This window comes from Scyliorhinus canicula, chromosome 5 (assembly GCF_902713615.1).
Source record: "Scyliorhinus canicula chromosome 5, sScyCan1.1, whole genome shotgun sequence".
NCBI lineage: Eukaryota > Metazoa > Chordata > Chondrichthyes > Carcharhiniformes > Scyliorhinidae > Scyliorhinus > Scyliorhinus canicula.
Genome location: NC_052150.1, coordinates 72,261,703 through 72,277,823, shown reverse-complemented (window position 1 = coordinate 72,277,823; position 16,121 = coordinate 72,261,703). Strand labels below are relative to the sequence as shown.

General features: G+C 50.6%; 1 protein-coding gene across 4 annotated transcripts in view; it reads right to left on the bottom strand.

The window, feature by feature from the left end:
- The window catches only part of adcy2a (adenylate cyclase 2a), an 840,666-nt gene that overhangs the window by 262,293 nt on the left and 562,252 nt on the right, over positions 1-16,121 (bottom strand). For all 4 annotated transcript variants that reach the window (XM_038797200.1, XM_038797201.1, XM_038797204.1 and 1 more), the window contains exon 5: positions 9,305-9,454. In XM_038797200.1, the coding sequence (XP_038653128.1) occupies positions 9,305-9,454 (150 nt within the window). The remainder of the gene's footprint in view (positions 1-9,304; positions 9,455-16,121) is intronic.

The following is a 16,121-nucleotide window of genomic DNA, read 5'->3' as shown; positions in this document are numbered from 1 at the left end:
CTAAAATATTATTTTTTATTGTGTTCTACAACACATTAAAGAGAAAGCAATTTAAAGATTCTATTTAAAGATAAATCTAGTTTTAACACAGGAATTGCTCAAAGAATTTAAAAGGAAATATACTGTTACTGAAGATACTACATAATGTGAAGCACATTCATTGTTGCAAGACCCCCTCCAGTTTTAAACAGTATTAGAGGTTTTGATGGAGGAAGTTGCTCAATCCACAGGATGGTAAGATATCAAGGCAAGCATCATTAGTGGGCAGAGGTGATTGAGTGCAGGAGTGCCAGCTTTTCCCCAAGACAGGTTGCACTGTTGAAAAAAGTTAAATTACCTCACTAGGCTGACTAAGTTAGGGTTCCTAATTGATATCTAGAGAACGTAGAATAGAACATAGAATCCCTACAGTTGCAGAAGGAGCCCTTCGGCCCATCGAGTCTGCACCGCCCCTCCCCACCTGCACATCTTTGAAACTAAGGGCAATTTAGAATGGCCAATCCATCTAAGTTACACATCTTTGACTACGGGAGGAAACCGGAGCACATGGAGGAAACCCACAAAGGCACAGGGAGCAAGTGCAAACTCCACACAGTCACCCAAGGCCGGAATTGAACCCTAAACCCTGGGCTGTGAGGCAGCAATGCTAACCACTTTGTCACCGTGCTGCCCTAAACACTCCCAACACTCCTTTCTTAGTTCAGGTCTAACTCTTACCCCAGCACTTTCAACTTCCCGTCAATGACCAACATTCTCCAACAATTAGAACAACATCTATCATATCATTGTCCTGCAGTTACCCTCCCCAATATTACATCCTTTATCTCTCACTTCAGCCACCTTTCACACACAAGCAACATTATTCTACCCTGGTACATACATGCTCAAAACCTTTTGTTGCTCTAGCCATGACACACTGGCATATTTTTTTCCGGACAAGCTTGCACACAATAACAAGGAGCAGACTGCAGAGCAGGGCAATGTTTCCATCATCTTGCTGTCTGCACTTGAAGAATGAGTGATTGACATTATGGGCAGGAGGTATCAAGCATACAGTGTGTCACCACCCTGGAGGAGAAAGTGTTCATGGTCATCTATCACTTTTCACTTGTTAAACTTGTGCAAGATGCTAAACATGCGTTTCATTCAGAAGTCACCTGTCTGTCTTTGCTTACATATGCCACTGAATGCTTGTTCTCTTGGTTATGGGAGAAGTGCTGGATCATGGGGAAGGCGTGTGATTTCAAAGAAAAACCACGAACTTGCTTTCCTCGTATAACAATGGAAGGCATGACTTCATGGCATTTTCCTCAGAACAGTAGATGGTCCAGGGAAGGCTACAGATATAGGGAAGGAAGAGCCATGTAAGAATTTGAAAACAATTCTAAGAATTTTAATATCAAAGCACTGTTCAATTGGAAACTAAAGGTGATGGTTGAAGGATCTTCGTTTGGGTAAGAGGGTACCAGCATCTAAATCAATCCACCTCTCCCTCTCCACTCACAACAGCAGACCAGTCGGTAAGTCATACTGACACAGAGCATGGCAGGAGGGCGAGCACCCTATTCCGGACTCCCACCACAGACAAAAAGGCTATGGCTGACAAACATACCGCCTCCAAACAGGAAACAGGCAACAGCTTAGTGAAGTTACCAGCATCTGAGCCAACTCGCACTCTCTCCTCTACCTACAACTCCCAGCCACAGGACATGGCGGAAGAGCGAGTGAACACCCCTTTCCGGACTCTTGCCTTAGACAAAAGGGGCTCCAAACATTGAACATTAAACAGCCAGCAACATAATGAAGTTACCAGCATTTGAGCCAACTCGCCTCTCTGCCTTCCCTGCAGCATCCAGCTGCAAGACATGGCAGAGGAACAAGTGGAACATCCCTTTCGGAAACTCCCGTCTCAGACAAAAGGGGCTGTGGCGAACAACCACATGGCCGCCAGATATTGAACATTAAACAGCAAGATACCAGCATCCGAGCCAACTCGCACTCTCTCCTCTTCCACAGCTCCCTGCAAGGCATGGCGGAAGAACAAGTGAACACCCCTTTTCTGGATTCAAGACCGCCAACAAAAGGGGCTACAGCGAACAGACAACTGGCCTCCAGACATCAACCAAGAATACAGAATCCTTCCCATCTCCCTGCAGTCAGAGAGCGGGTGGGGGGGGGAAGAGTGTGAGAGCACCCTTCCCTCTCACAAGCACTGGCAATAAGTCATCTTACTCCTTCCCCTTCCTTGCTCTAGGCCTCAAAAGCAAAAAGGGGCTGCAGCAAACAGCCCCAGGCATTAAAGAAACAGCAACAATACAGTTGCAAGTATACAACGTCTGAACATAGGTAGCAGTACAGATAAAAGCACCAGCTAGCTGCAAAGCAGACGGAATACCTTCAACAAGTCACTCAGGTGAAACAGCCACCACACATTCCCGTTCCTTCCTCATTTCAGGCAACAGAAGTAAAGAGGTGGCAGCAAGCAGGCTCACAGCATCCAAGTGGCAGCAACAGTGGTCCTCCAAGCAAGCAGACAGGGACCCTAGCTGCTTTTAATTCTGGCCTCAGGCTGAAGCCCAAGCCGGGGCCTTACCTGCAGAATTGTCTGTCTGTCTGTCTGTGAGCACTGCCATTGGTGCAGAGCACTGGCTTCCCATTGGCTCTGGCTGGTCATGTGCCTCAAGTCCGATTGGTTGGGACTAGTCATGTGACTGTTCTCCAATTGGTCGATAGGCAAGTAGGCCCCGCCTCTGAGGCGGGGTATAAGTACCCAGAGTTCCCGGCGGTCGGCCTTTCTCTGTAGTCGACCACCGGGCTAACAACTAGCTGATTAAAGCCACAGTTTGGATCCTAATTGTGTCTTGAGTCAAAGTGATGGTACATCAATTTAATCAGCTAGAATTTTGGAATGGAGCTACGCATCAAGCCTGACTGCCTCCGCACCAGCCCGCATGCTTCAAATGTGCCTGCAATCTTTAAACACTGGCAGGCGTGTTTTAATAGTTACCTGACGACTGCAGCCGGCAAGCCCACCAAGGAGCAGAAACTCCACATCCTCCACTCATGCATGGGCACAGCGATCTACTCAATGATTGAGGACTAAAGCGATTATGATGCGGCCATGGAGATTCTCAAAGGACACTTTCTCCGGCCGGTCAACGAAGTATACGCACGGCATCTCCTGACGACCAGACAACAGTTCCCTGGTGAGTCACTCGACGAGTTTTACGAGGCCCTCGCAGCTCTAAGGAGAACGTGCGCATGTCTCCAAGTTTCGGCGACGGAGCACATGGAACGTTTAATCAGAGACGCTTACGTTGCTGGCATGCAGTCCCCTTCTATCCGCCAATGATTGCTGGAAAAGAACACCCTCAGCCTAGCTGAGGCACGGACTCTTGCAACCTGAGGTTGCTGACCTGAACGCCCGTGCATACGCCCCCGGCCGCGCAGCAACCCCCTGGACTTCATTGCATGCACCACCCCCGTCCTCCGTGGACCCCGACCCCCACCCCCCCAAGCCTGTGCCGCGGGTCGCTCCGTCAAACTAGCAGGGCCCCGTTGCTATTTTTGTGGTCTCTCCAGGCACCCCCGCCCGCGCTGCCCGGCCCGCTCCGCTCTGTGCAAGAGCTGCGGGAAGAAGGGCCACTATGCGGTGGTCTGCCAGACTGCTGTTCCGCACAGCGACCGCGGATCGCCCCCCCCGGGCCCCACTAGGGCCCAGCGCCGCGCACCGACCTCTCCGGCCCGCCTCCCGGACCCCGCAACGGCCCTACGGTCCTCCCGACCCTCGCTCCCAGCCGCCCCGACTGGCCCGCAGATGCCGCTTACACTGCCCCCAGCCGCCACGAGGTTCCCACGGGCGCTGTCATCTTGGGCCCCGGACGCCATGTGCGGGCCATGGGCGCCGCCATCTTGGGACCCCGACTCCGCGTGCGGGTCCTGGTCGCCGCCATCTTGGGCCTTCAAGCGATTACTCTGCCACTGAGGACGATCTGGAACTCTCACCACGACTGGCTTCCATCAAACTCGACCAGTCGCGACCACGCACGCTCGCCAAGACTACGATAACGGTTCAGCTCAATGGACACAAAACAAGGTGCCTGCTGGACTCCGGGAGCACGGAAAGTTTTGTCCACCCCGACATGGTAAGACGCTGCGCGCTCCCCATCATCCAGTTAAACATAAAATTGAATTGGCCTCGGGTTCGCACTCCGTCCAAATCACCGGGTTCTGCATACCGTTCGCACTCCGTCCAAATCACCGGGTTCCTCGCGGTCCAGGGGAGGGTTTTCAAAAACTTCAAACTCCTCATTCTCCCCCGTCTATGCGCTCCGGCACTCTTGGGCCTGGATTTCCAGTGCAACCTGCAGAGCTTGACCTTCCAATTCGGCGGCCCTATTCCCCCCCTTACTGTCTGCAGCCTCGTGTCCCTCAAAGTGGACCCCCCTTCCTTGTTTGCTAATCTCACCCCAGATTATAAACCTGTCACCACTCGGAGCAGACGATACAGTGCCCAGGACCGGACCTTCATCGGGTCCGAGGTCCAGAGGCTCCTTAAGGAAGGAGTTATCGAGGCCAGCAACAGTCCCTGGCGAGCCCAAGTGCTGGTAGTTTGGACTGGGGACAAAAACCGGATGGTCATCGATTACAGTCAGACCATCAACAGGTTTACGCAGCTGGATGCTCTCCCCCTTATTTCCGACCTGGTTAACAGGATCGCGAAATACAAAGTCTTTTCCACGGTGGACCACCAGCTCCCCATCCGCGCGAGTGAATGAAAGTACACCGCGTTTGAGGCAGATGGGCGCCTCTACCACTTCCTCAGGGTTCCATTCGGTGTCACAAATGGAGTCTCGGTCTTCCAACGGGAGATGGACCGAATGGTCGACAAGCACGGGTTACGGGCCACCTTCCCGTATCTCGATAACGTCACCATCTGCGGCCATGATCAGCAGGACCGCGACATCAACCTCCAAAAATTCCTCCGAACTGCAAAACTCCTTAATTTAACCTGCAATAAGGATAAGTGCGTGTTTAGCACCGACCGTCTAGCCATCCTTGGCTACGTAGTGCGTAACGGAGTGATAGGCCCCGATCCCGAACGCATGCGCCCCCTGATTGAACTCCTTCTCCCCAACTCCCTCAAATCTATCAAACGCTGCCTGGGCTTCTTCTCATATTACGCCCAGTGGGTCCCCAACTACGCAGACAAAGCCCGCCCCCTCATCCAGTCCACCTCCTTTCCCCTGTCGATGGAGGCCCGCCAGGCCTTTAGTCGCATCAAAGTGGATATCGCAAAGGCCACGATGCGTGCTATCGACGAGTCCCTTTCATTCTAGGTCGAGAGCGACGCGTCTGATGTAGCTCTGGCGGCCACCCTGAACGAAGCGGGCAGACCCGTGGCCTTCTTCTCACGAATCCTCCACGCTTTTGAAATCCGCCATTCCTCGGTGGAAAAGGAGGCACAGGCCATAGTCAAAGCTGTGCAATATTGGAGGCACTATCTGGCCGGAAGGAGGTTTACCCTCCTCACAGACCAACGGTCAGTAGCTTTCATGTTCGATAATGCACAGAGGGACAAGATCAAGAACGACAAGATCTTGCGATGGCGGATCGAGTTGTCCACGTACAACTACGATATCTTGTATCGTCCTGGTAAGCTCAACGAGCCTTCCGATGCCCTATCCCGCGGTACCTGCGCCAGCGTGCAGATTGACCGCCTCCGCTCCCTCCACACGGACCTCTGCCATCCAGGGGTCACCCGTTTTTACCATTTTATTAAGATCCGCAACCTGCCCTACTCCGTTGAGGAAGTCAGGACCGTCACCAGGGACTGCCACGTCTGCGCCGAGTGCAAACCGCACTTCTACTGCCCCGAAAGAGCACATCTGATCAAGGCATCCCACCCCTTTGAACGTCTCAGTATAGACTTCAAGGGCCCCCTCCCCTCCACCAACCGTAACACTTATTTCTTGAGTGTTATCGACGAATACTCCCGCTTCCCTTTCGCCATTCCCTGTCCCGACATGACCACGACAACAGTCATAAAGGCCCTCCTATCCATCTTCTCCCTGTTCGGTTACCCTGCGTACATCCACAGCAACCAGGGGTCCTCTTTTATGAGCGATGAACTGCGTCAGTTCCTGCTCAGCAGGGGCAAAGCCTCTAGCAGGACGACCAGTTGTAACCCCCGGGGTAACGGACAGGTCGAGCGGGAGAATGGCACTATTTGGAAGACCATCCTGCTGGCCCTATGGTCCAGAGATCTCCCTGTTCCCCGTTGGCAAGAGGTCATCCCCGACGCCCTGCATTCAATCCGGTCTCTCCTCTGTACTACCACCAATCAAACACCTCGTGAACGTCGTCTTGTTTTCCCCAGAAAGTCGTCCTCAGGATCCCCTCTCCCGACCTGGCTGGCCACCCCCGGGCCCATCTTGCTCCGGAAGCATGTGCGGGTGCACAAGTCCGACCCGTTGGTTGAGCGAGTCCAGTTACTCCACGCCAACCCACAATATGCGTACGTGGAATATCCCGACGGTCGGCAGGATACGGTCTCGCTCCGGGACCTGGCACCCGCAGGCGTGCGGCCTTCTCCCCCTACATCAACACCTGCCCCCCCCAACCCCAATTCCCCCCAGCGCCCCCACGACCCAGCGCACATGCCCCTTCTTCCCCGATTACAGCGTCTCCACCACCGGCCCGGGGTACGGAGACACATCTACGACTGACGCTCCCGGACGGAAGGACGACCATCGGCCCGACGTCACCGGCTCCACTGCTACGGTCCTCCACAACACCACGGGCACCCGACAGGCTGATCGTGTCCATCTGATGCGGCCATGGGACATTTTTTGGACATTTTGTGTTATTCTGTTGTTAGTAGTAGTAGTAGTATCGTTTTGCCACGAGCCAGTGGGCAGCCCACCTTTATCGATTTTCATACTACCAGTCCTCGGACCCTTCCCCCTCCCCCTCCCACTTACACCCCCCCGCCCCACCTTCTTTCTCCACAAGAGGTGATTGTGGATATGTGCACTGCCATTGGTGCAGAGCACTGGCTTCCCATTGGCTCTGGCTGGTCATGTGCCTCTCGTCCGATTGGTTGGGACTAGTCATGTGACTGTTCTCCAATTGGTCGAGAGGCAAGTAGGCCCCGCCTCCGAGGTGGGGTATAAGTACCCAGAGTTCCCGGCTGTCGGCCTTTCTCTGTAGTCGACCATCGTGCTAACAACTAGCTGATTAAAGCCACAGTTCGGATCCTAATTGTGTCTTGAGTCGAATTGATGGTACATCACCTGCAAGGTTTGTAATCCACAGGCAGCAGCTCACAGAACACAGATCCTACGCAGCCACTTGGGAGCAGCGAAGTGCTCACAGAACTAACAATGCCAATTTTGAGAGGCTGCTCACAGCCAAAGTTCAAGTGATCTTCACCGTATAATCAAGAGCAGGGCTCTGTCCTGGAAATGTTTGGTGGAACAGACAGGCAGCAGCTGCAGTTTCCCTATTGTAGGTATGCACAATATTGGAGGATGGCTTCTAGGCCCCGCAGATGCTAAGCCCCTCATCCCTCCAGCCCAGGGGGGGGGGGGGGGGGCACCCCATCAGCCCCCCTCCCGAGCACTGGGCCAGCAGCTCCAGTGCCCCTGGGCTGCATGAGGGGGAATCAAAATGACCACTCGCCTTCTCAGTCCCCTCAGCAGCCATTGTGATTGTGCCAGCTTCCTGTTTTTTAAAAGGATATGACGCCTGCATGACCTCCTGCTGGGGAGCCAGTTAGTTCCTGGGAGGCTGTCATATTGGATTTTCATCTCACTAATGAGATCGAGATTGGTCTTAATTGGTTTCAATTATCTTCTCGCCACGATAGGGCAGGATCTGGAACCCGCACCGGGAGCAGTTCGGTTACATAGCGAATCGATTCGCGCCTGGCCCGGATCCCGATTTTGGCCCCTCTTGCTATTTAACCGGCCCGTCAAATCCGTGCCTGGTACAATGCGGTCGTTAATTCACACCCAGAGTGTGTTTAGTTACTTTGACAAGAGGTTTTTCAAGACTGTTGCAGGGGTGAAAACTGATTGGAGTGATTTAAACATGGGTGTTCTGAGAAAGCCATTGGGAGACAATTACAATTCAAGGACTATGGAGAAGAAAGCAAGATGGATATGGGATGGTAGTTTGCAAGAGCAGTAGAGTAAAGAGTTGTTTTTTTGAGGCGAGGGATGATTATTGCAGATTTAGAGGAGATGGGGGGTCAACGTCTGAAGAGATAGAACTGTTTACGATATTCGTCAACATGGGGACTAGGAAAAGAAACTGGGAGCTGAGTTCCGAGTTGGGGTCGGGGGGGGGGAGAAGTTTCAGAGGAAGTTTGAACTTCCCAGAAGTTCCTTGTTCCTTCAATAACCTTGGTAAGCTGCTCATTTATCTAATGGGGCATGAGCCAACAAACTTCCAACTGAGAATCAAGATTGCTATTAAATGAACCAGGCTGACACACTATGGGGAAAATTGGTTTTACATAAATAGTTTGTCAGTTTTCTATAAATATTTTCAATTTAATGTTTGCATGCAACTACATTGGGTTTGGGGAACTCCTGACCTGAGAAGTGTATATGTGACCAGAGACACATCACTGTATCAGTATAATTGTCTGAAGACAAGTTCTAACCAGCTGAAACTGAAACAATGGGTCTTATGACCATGGTGTATGTGCAGAATGCCAAGTACAGCGGCTCTGTCTAGACAGGATCTGAACAGGTTTGGGCATAATGTGCCCTAAGGACCAATCACAGATGGTTATGCATACGGGAAGCCAAATACAGACCGAGCATGCAATCCCAATCACCCGGTTAGAAGGGATTGTGCTTGTCAGGGCTCTGACTCTTAAAAAGAATGAGCTTAGAACCCTTGCCAAAGCAGAGAAAGAGACCGTCACGAATGGCAGCCTCACAGCAGGGATAAAGATGAAACTAAAAAGCAAGAAAAGACAAAATGTGAAATCCGAGCATGTTCCTCCATCCGTGGTTAAAATAAGAAGTTAAAGCTTGTTAGAGCATGTAAATTACTGCCTGGTTCTGCTAAGTTATATATTTTCATAGTTAATATATCCTTCCAACTTGTTACAAGTTGATTGGTTCCTTATTAAGTTCAAGCCCAAATTCCTTATATAACTAAACTGTAAGGATACAATTAACTGATCAAGATCAGTTTGCATAGATTATGTTAGCTCCATTCCTATGTTAAATTTCTCAATAGAAAACGTGTTTGGTGCAAAATGTACATATGGAATATAAATATTTACCTGTTGTCGCTTTTCAAATTCTAACTTGATACGTGACTTAATGCAATTGCATGTGTCTTGATATGTCTGCTGCAGGGCTAGGTCCATCAGGTGCTTGTGGTAGGCTCCTGCCAGATTTCCACAGATGAAAATGATGACATTTGCCATGATCTAGATAAAATCAAATTAAAACAAGAGCATTTATTTTCAGCAATGCCCATACCTTAACAGTGCATATTTCATGTTTCGGCTCCAAGTGGAGAGAATTGCTTGATCATAACACAGATTTTACGAACCCCATCCGATCTTCCCCAGTCATCTGCGGATGACATTCCTCTGACCTAAGCGCAAACACCTTGACAAGAACCTTGGCATTCATATGAGATATCGGTCTGTACGACCCACATTCCTCTGGGTCCTAATACTTTTTTAGCAACAACAAAATGGATCTCTGTCCCATCGTCTCTGGGTGTGCCCCCATTGCCACCGCATCCTAAATCATCTCTACCAGCAGAGGTGCCAGTCTATCCAAAACTTTTTATAAATCTCCACCAAGAACTCATCCGGCCCTACTGCCTTGCCCGTTTGCATCTTCCCTATTGCTATCTGAACCTCCTCAATCCTCACAGTCTCCTGCCCTCTCCCCCTCACCTACTCTCGGACACCAACACCCCGCCAAAAGTCCCTCTAATCCACCTCGTCCCTCGGGGGCTCCAACCTACACAACTTTTCATAAAACTCCTCAAACGCCTTATTCACATGCTCTGGCGCCACCACCAGCTCCCCTGCACCATTCCGGACCCGCACAATCTTTTGCGTTGCCGCCTGCTGTCGGAACTGTCCCACCAAGAAGCGGCCAACGTTCTGTGTCACAACAATGCCTCCTCCACCCTCTTAAATACCTCTCCTTGCTCCCGCACCACCGTTGACCTCTTTCCAAGAGCCTAATTTATCAGGGCCAGGGTATCATCCAACAACTACTTAAGCAAAGCCATCATCTCTTTCCCCTGCCACTCAGAATTATTGGTGAACTACTGCCCAAATTACACCTCAGCAAATCACCTCAGACAACTTATTGGCCAGAATGGGCCGAACGGGCACGAGCTCTCGGGTGGACTCTCGCTCACATCTTTTCGTCCCTTATTTCTCTGCTGGGTTTTTAACATCCTTTAGTTACCACAACTGTACTGGAGATCAATCATATGGAATTTCACCCCGAATCCAGGTGAAAAGCACCAAAAAGTGAAAGCTCTATCAGGAGCCATCCAACGTGCAACTTCCACTTGCATGTCGCCACCGGAAGTTGACGATTTGCAATTTTTAAGTAGTCAGGCTGCTTTGGAAAGACGACGGCCACAATCCCCCCCCCCACCGCCGGGGAGGAGAATTGCGGGGGCGCCAGGCGAGTCCCGCCACGCCGCCCTGGCACCCGCACGTTTGTAACGGGCAAGCGGCGATTCTCTGGCCTGGATGGGCCGAGCGGCCTGCTCAATATGACATATTCCTGCCGGCGCCGACCACACCTGGTCGCTGCCGGGGTGTACAGCGCTGGAACGCTAGGGGGGGGGGGGGGGCAGCCTGTGAGGGTGGGAGGGGGATCCAGCACCGGGGGGGGGGGGGGGCGCTTAAAAGGGGTCTGGCCCGTGATCGGTGCCCACCGATCGGCGGGCATGGCCTCTCTGAAGGACGCACTTCTTTCCTCCGCCGCCCCACAAGATCACTCCTACATTTCTTGCAGGGCGCCCCCGGGGAGGACGGCAACTGCGCATGTGTGGGTTGGCGCCGGCCAACCTGCGCATGCGCGGGTGAAGTCAGTTACGCGGCGTTGGCCTCTTAATTTAAGCAGCGCCGCTTTTATGCAGCGCCAAGGCCCGGCACGCGTAAATGACGCGCGCTGCTCCTAGCCCGGGGGTGGGAGAATAGGGGGCGAGGAGCGGCCTCCGACGCCAGAGTGAAACACTCCGGTTTTCATTCCGGCGTCGGCACTTAGTCTCCCGATGGGAGAATCTCGCCCAACATATTTCACACCAGCTCAGTATGTCGTGAACCATGAAGGAGCCATGACTTAGAGTCGGGAACATTATGAAGGTTAAGTTCAAAAGGTGTTGCCTACCACACCTGCTGAAACACTGTATCATAAGTTATGTATGTTTTTTAATCGTGAGTGGCAATAGAAATTTGTATTGAAAAGATGAGTGACCATTAAATAATGTGTTTGCTAGGTTGTTACTTCTGACATCTGATAAACTGTCAAAAGTCTAAACAGCATTCTAAAAGTAGAAAATATTTAGATGCATTACAGTACATCAACCCGCTGGAAATAGTGATCTTCTACATTACAGATTTCAGATTTGAGTCTGTGAAATGTCCCCTTTGCTTTCATGTTTTCCTTGAAGTTCAGTTCGGCCATTTATACAAATTCTGACAGATCATGAGCTTCTGGCTGACTTTAAATGCTTTATAGTATTCAGCTCAGAGGTGTTTGTTGATGCAGTTGTTCAATATGGTCTCATTATGAATACCTGATTGAGTTTCAAACCCACTAATAGATTCTGCTCAGTAGGTGTTTTAACACAGCAGTCAAGGGAAATGTGAACTTGATTATTCTGATCAAGTAATGTGCTGCTAAGAGGTATTAAGAACCTTGCTGGTGTTAAATACTATGGTATCCCAATACCCAGAAGGGTAACTTGGAAACATTGTTGCTGAGTGGTGTATATTTGGTGTAATGTGAGGAAATTAGATCTCGCAAGACGTCACGATCTGGACCTCGGCCTCAGTGGCCGGGATCCAGATTTGTATATTTAAGTGAGCAGTTAGTTTCGCTGGAGTATTCCAAGGCCTGGGATCGAATGTCTGCACCAGGAAGAACTCGCAGAGGTGCCATTTAGCACTGGTTTCCACAAATGTGGACCAGGTATGATGGCACTTGGGAGAGGTCACGCAGGCGACCAGGGGCCCTTGGGTGGTTGAACTCTGGGCTCGGTGGTACCTTAGCACCCCCAGTGCCGCCAGGGCACCTTGGCGCTGCCACCCAGGCACAATGGCAGTGCCACCCTGACAGTGCCAGGTACCAAGGTGCCACAGCCAGAGTGCTATGATGGTTGTGCCAGGGTGCCAGGTTACCTGTGCCAGGGAACAGGCCCAGGGATGCCATGCCCTTATGATTAGGATGAGTGGGGGCTTGAGGACCTCCTAATTGGTAAGTTGGGACGTTGGTGGGGCTTGGAGATCATGGTGGGGTCAGGAGATCAGGGCAGCATTCAAAAATGGCAGCCCAATCTCTTCCTGCACTGGAAATTAATGTAAGTGCGGCCGCATTCCCCACCGAGGCCCCCAAAAAACAGAGCCCCGTTGGATAGTTCTTGCCACTGCAGGCTCAGAGACACCCTGTTATTCATTCCCAAAACGGGACACTTCTTTTCCATTAAATGGTGCTCTTTATCTTCTTGCAAGCGAAATTCTGTCCATGAGCAACAATGTGAATATATTCCAGCTGTTACAAAACAAAGTTCTGCAACACCTTCATTAATATACAAGTAGATAAGCAGTCAATGGGAAAATATCCTTGACAATTCCTCGGTAATTGTGGTATAAATCTGTTAAATTGCAGTTGTTATGTCTCTCATATACTGCAAGGAGGAAATTAAAAAAGTAATTTTACATAAGTACATTCCATTAATGAAAACTTGCGGGGAATGCACATCTTAATTCTTAATATTATCTTCTAGTAACTAAGGCTTCATGATTCATATTCCTTAAAATATAAAACCGATCTGAGGATGTTTTGGCCAATTTTCTGACTCTTGCTGTGGTGTGGATCCTCTTGTAAATTACTCAAGTGATTATAATATTTGAATTCAATGTCAAGAATGTAATGTCCAGCAAGAGCTACTGGATAGTAATTCGAAGAGCCCTGATTGTTTTATCCATTCTTCATAACCCAGACTGCAGTTGCTGTCTCAGAAGATGTCATCTCACCAACCACAAATCAGGAAGAACCTTGGTCCGCTCTGTCTTAATGCGCAGTATGTGGTTAGAAACTATCAGAGGAGCTGAGCTGTATTTTGCAAGAGGCAGCGAAGAATTTTCCTTTTATTATGCTTGGATATAAATGACCACCTCTCACAGGCCACAATTTCGCTGATTCTGAAGCAGGACAAGAACCCAGAGATTTTTGGTCCTACAGGCCGATATCCCTGTTGAATGTGGATGCCAAATTACTGGCCAAACTTTTGACCTCAAGGATTGAGGATTGGGTTCCGGACGTTATTGGGGAGGACCAGACAGGGTTTGTTAAGGGTAGGCAGTTGCTGGCCAATGTAAGAAGGTTGTTAAACGTGATCATAATGCCCCCGGAAGGTAGGGAGGTGGAGGTGGTGATCGCAATGGATGCAGAAAAGGGTAGAATGGGATTATCTGTGGGAGGTACTGGGACGGTTCGGATTTTTTGCGGGGCTTTATTGACTGGGTCAGGTTGCTGTATCAGGCTCCTCTGGCAAACGTATGGACGAATAGGACAACATTGGGCTATTTTAGACTGCACTGGGGGACGAGACAGGGATTCCCCCTCTCCCCACTATTGTTCGTGCTAGCTATAGAGCCTTTGGCAATTGCTCTGAGAGCCTCAAGGGGCTGAAAGGGGCTGGTCCGGGAGGGGTGGAGCACAGATAACCTGCTTCTGTATGTATCGGACCCAATAGAGGGGATGGAAGAAATCATGAGGATTCTAGGGGAATTTGGCTGGTTTTCGGGGTATAAGCTAAATATGGGGAAAAGTAAGTTGTTTGCGGTCCAGGCGAGGGGACAGGAGAGGCGATTGGGGGAGCTGCCATTTGGATTAGCAGAGAGAAACTTTAGGTACCTAGGCATTCAAGTGGCGCGGGAATGGGACCGATTGCATAAATTAAATCTGGCCCGGCTAGTAGACCAAATGAGGACGATTTTCGGACCCACTACCGTTGTCATTAGCTGGGAGGGTGCAGACGATGAAGATAACTGTCCTTCCGAAATTCCTGTTTGTATTTCAGTGTCTCCCCATCTTTATTCCACGGTCCTTTTCTAAACGGGTCAACAAAGTGATCTCTGGCTTTGTTTGGGCGGGCAAGACCCCGTGAGTAAGGAAGGTAATTCTTGAGTGGAGTCGGGGAGAGGACGGCTGGCGCTTCCAAATCTTAGTAACCATTACTGGGCGGCGAATATAGCCATGATCAGGAAGTGGGTGGTGGGGGAGGGGTCGGCATGGGAGCGTATGGAGACGGCTTCATGCAAGGGCACCAGTCTGGGGGCGTTTGAAACTGCGCCTCTGCCGTTCCCGCCGGCATGGTACCCCACCAGTCCCGTGGTGGTGGCAGCCCTGAGAGTCTGGGGGCAATGGAGGAGACATGTGGGAGCAGAGGGAGCATCGGTCTGGTCCCAAATCTGTAATAATCACTGGTTTGCCCCGGGAAGTATGGATGGGGGGTTCCGGATATGGCGGAGAGCAGGGATTGCGAGGATGGGGGATATGTTTATAAAGCGGAGCTTTCCGAGTATGAGGGCGCTGGAGAAGTTTGGGTTGGCGAGGGGAAACAAATTCAGGTATCTGCAGGTGCGGGACTTCCGACGTAGACAGGTTTCAATCTTCCCGCGCCTACCACCAAGGGAGATTCAGGATAGGGTAGTTTCCAGAGGGTGGGTAGGAGAAGGGAGTATCTCTGACATTTGCAAGGAACTTATGGAGTCAGAGGAGATGCAGACTGAGGAGCTGAAGCGCAATTGGGAGAAGGAGCTGGGAGGAGAGATAGAGGATGGTCTATGGGCAGACCCGTTGAGTAGAGTCAACGCGTCCACAACATGTGCCAGGCTCAGCCTGATACAATTCAAGGTCGTTCATCGGGCTCACAAGACAGTGGCCTGGATGAGCAGATTCTTTGGGGTGGAAGACAGGTGTGCAAAATGTGCGGGAGGACCAGCGAACCATGTCCACATGTTCTGGAGATGTCCGAAGCTTAGGGGATTTTGGCAGGGGTTTTGCAGATGTCATGTCCTCGGTGTTGAAAATAAGGGTGGCACTGAGTCCAGAGGTGGCGATTTACGGGGTGTCGCAAGACCCGGGAATCCAGGAGGAGAAAGAGGCAGGCGTTCTGGCCTTTGCTTCCATGGTAGCCCGGAGACGGATACTATTAGCTTGGAGGGACTCAAAGCCCCCGAAGTCAGAGATCTGGCTATCGGACATTGCTAGCTTTCTCTGTTTGGAGAAAATCAAGTTCGCCTTGAGAGGGTCACTGTTAGGGTTCGCCCGGAGGTGGCAACCGTTCGTTGACTTCTTCGCGGAAAATTAATCGTCAGCAGAAGGGGGGGGGGGGGGGGGGGGGATTATTTTAGCTTAGAGTAGGGGGTTAATAAAGGTGGGACCTGTAAGGAAGGGAGACGGCTTTTGCACTATGTTTATAGTTTCATGTACATTGTTTATTTTGTTCTTGTTTCAATACCATAAATACCTCAATAAAATGTTTATTTTTTAAAAAATGACCACGTCATAACAGCATATTGAAGAAAATTGGACAGGGAACTGCAGTCCCATTGAAGGGTCCATGATTATAAACATTAACTCTGTTTCTTTCCTGATAGATGCTGCCAGACCTGCTGCGTTTTTCCAGCTTCTCCTGTTTTTGCACCCACAGTATTTTGCTTATTTTACCATCTTCCTTTTATATGGTATGGCGCCAGCCACTGAAGAATTTCCCCTGAACCCCACTGACCAGTTTTACACAGTCTGTTGGTCCCACATCGTTAGGCTGCTTCCTGTTACCAAAGATAACCTTTCATACCTCACCTGTGGAATTTGGCTCTTGTT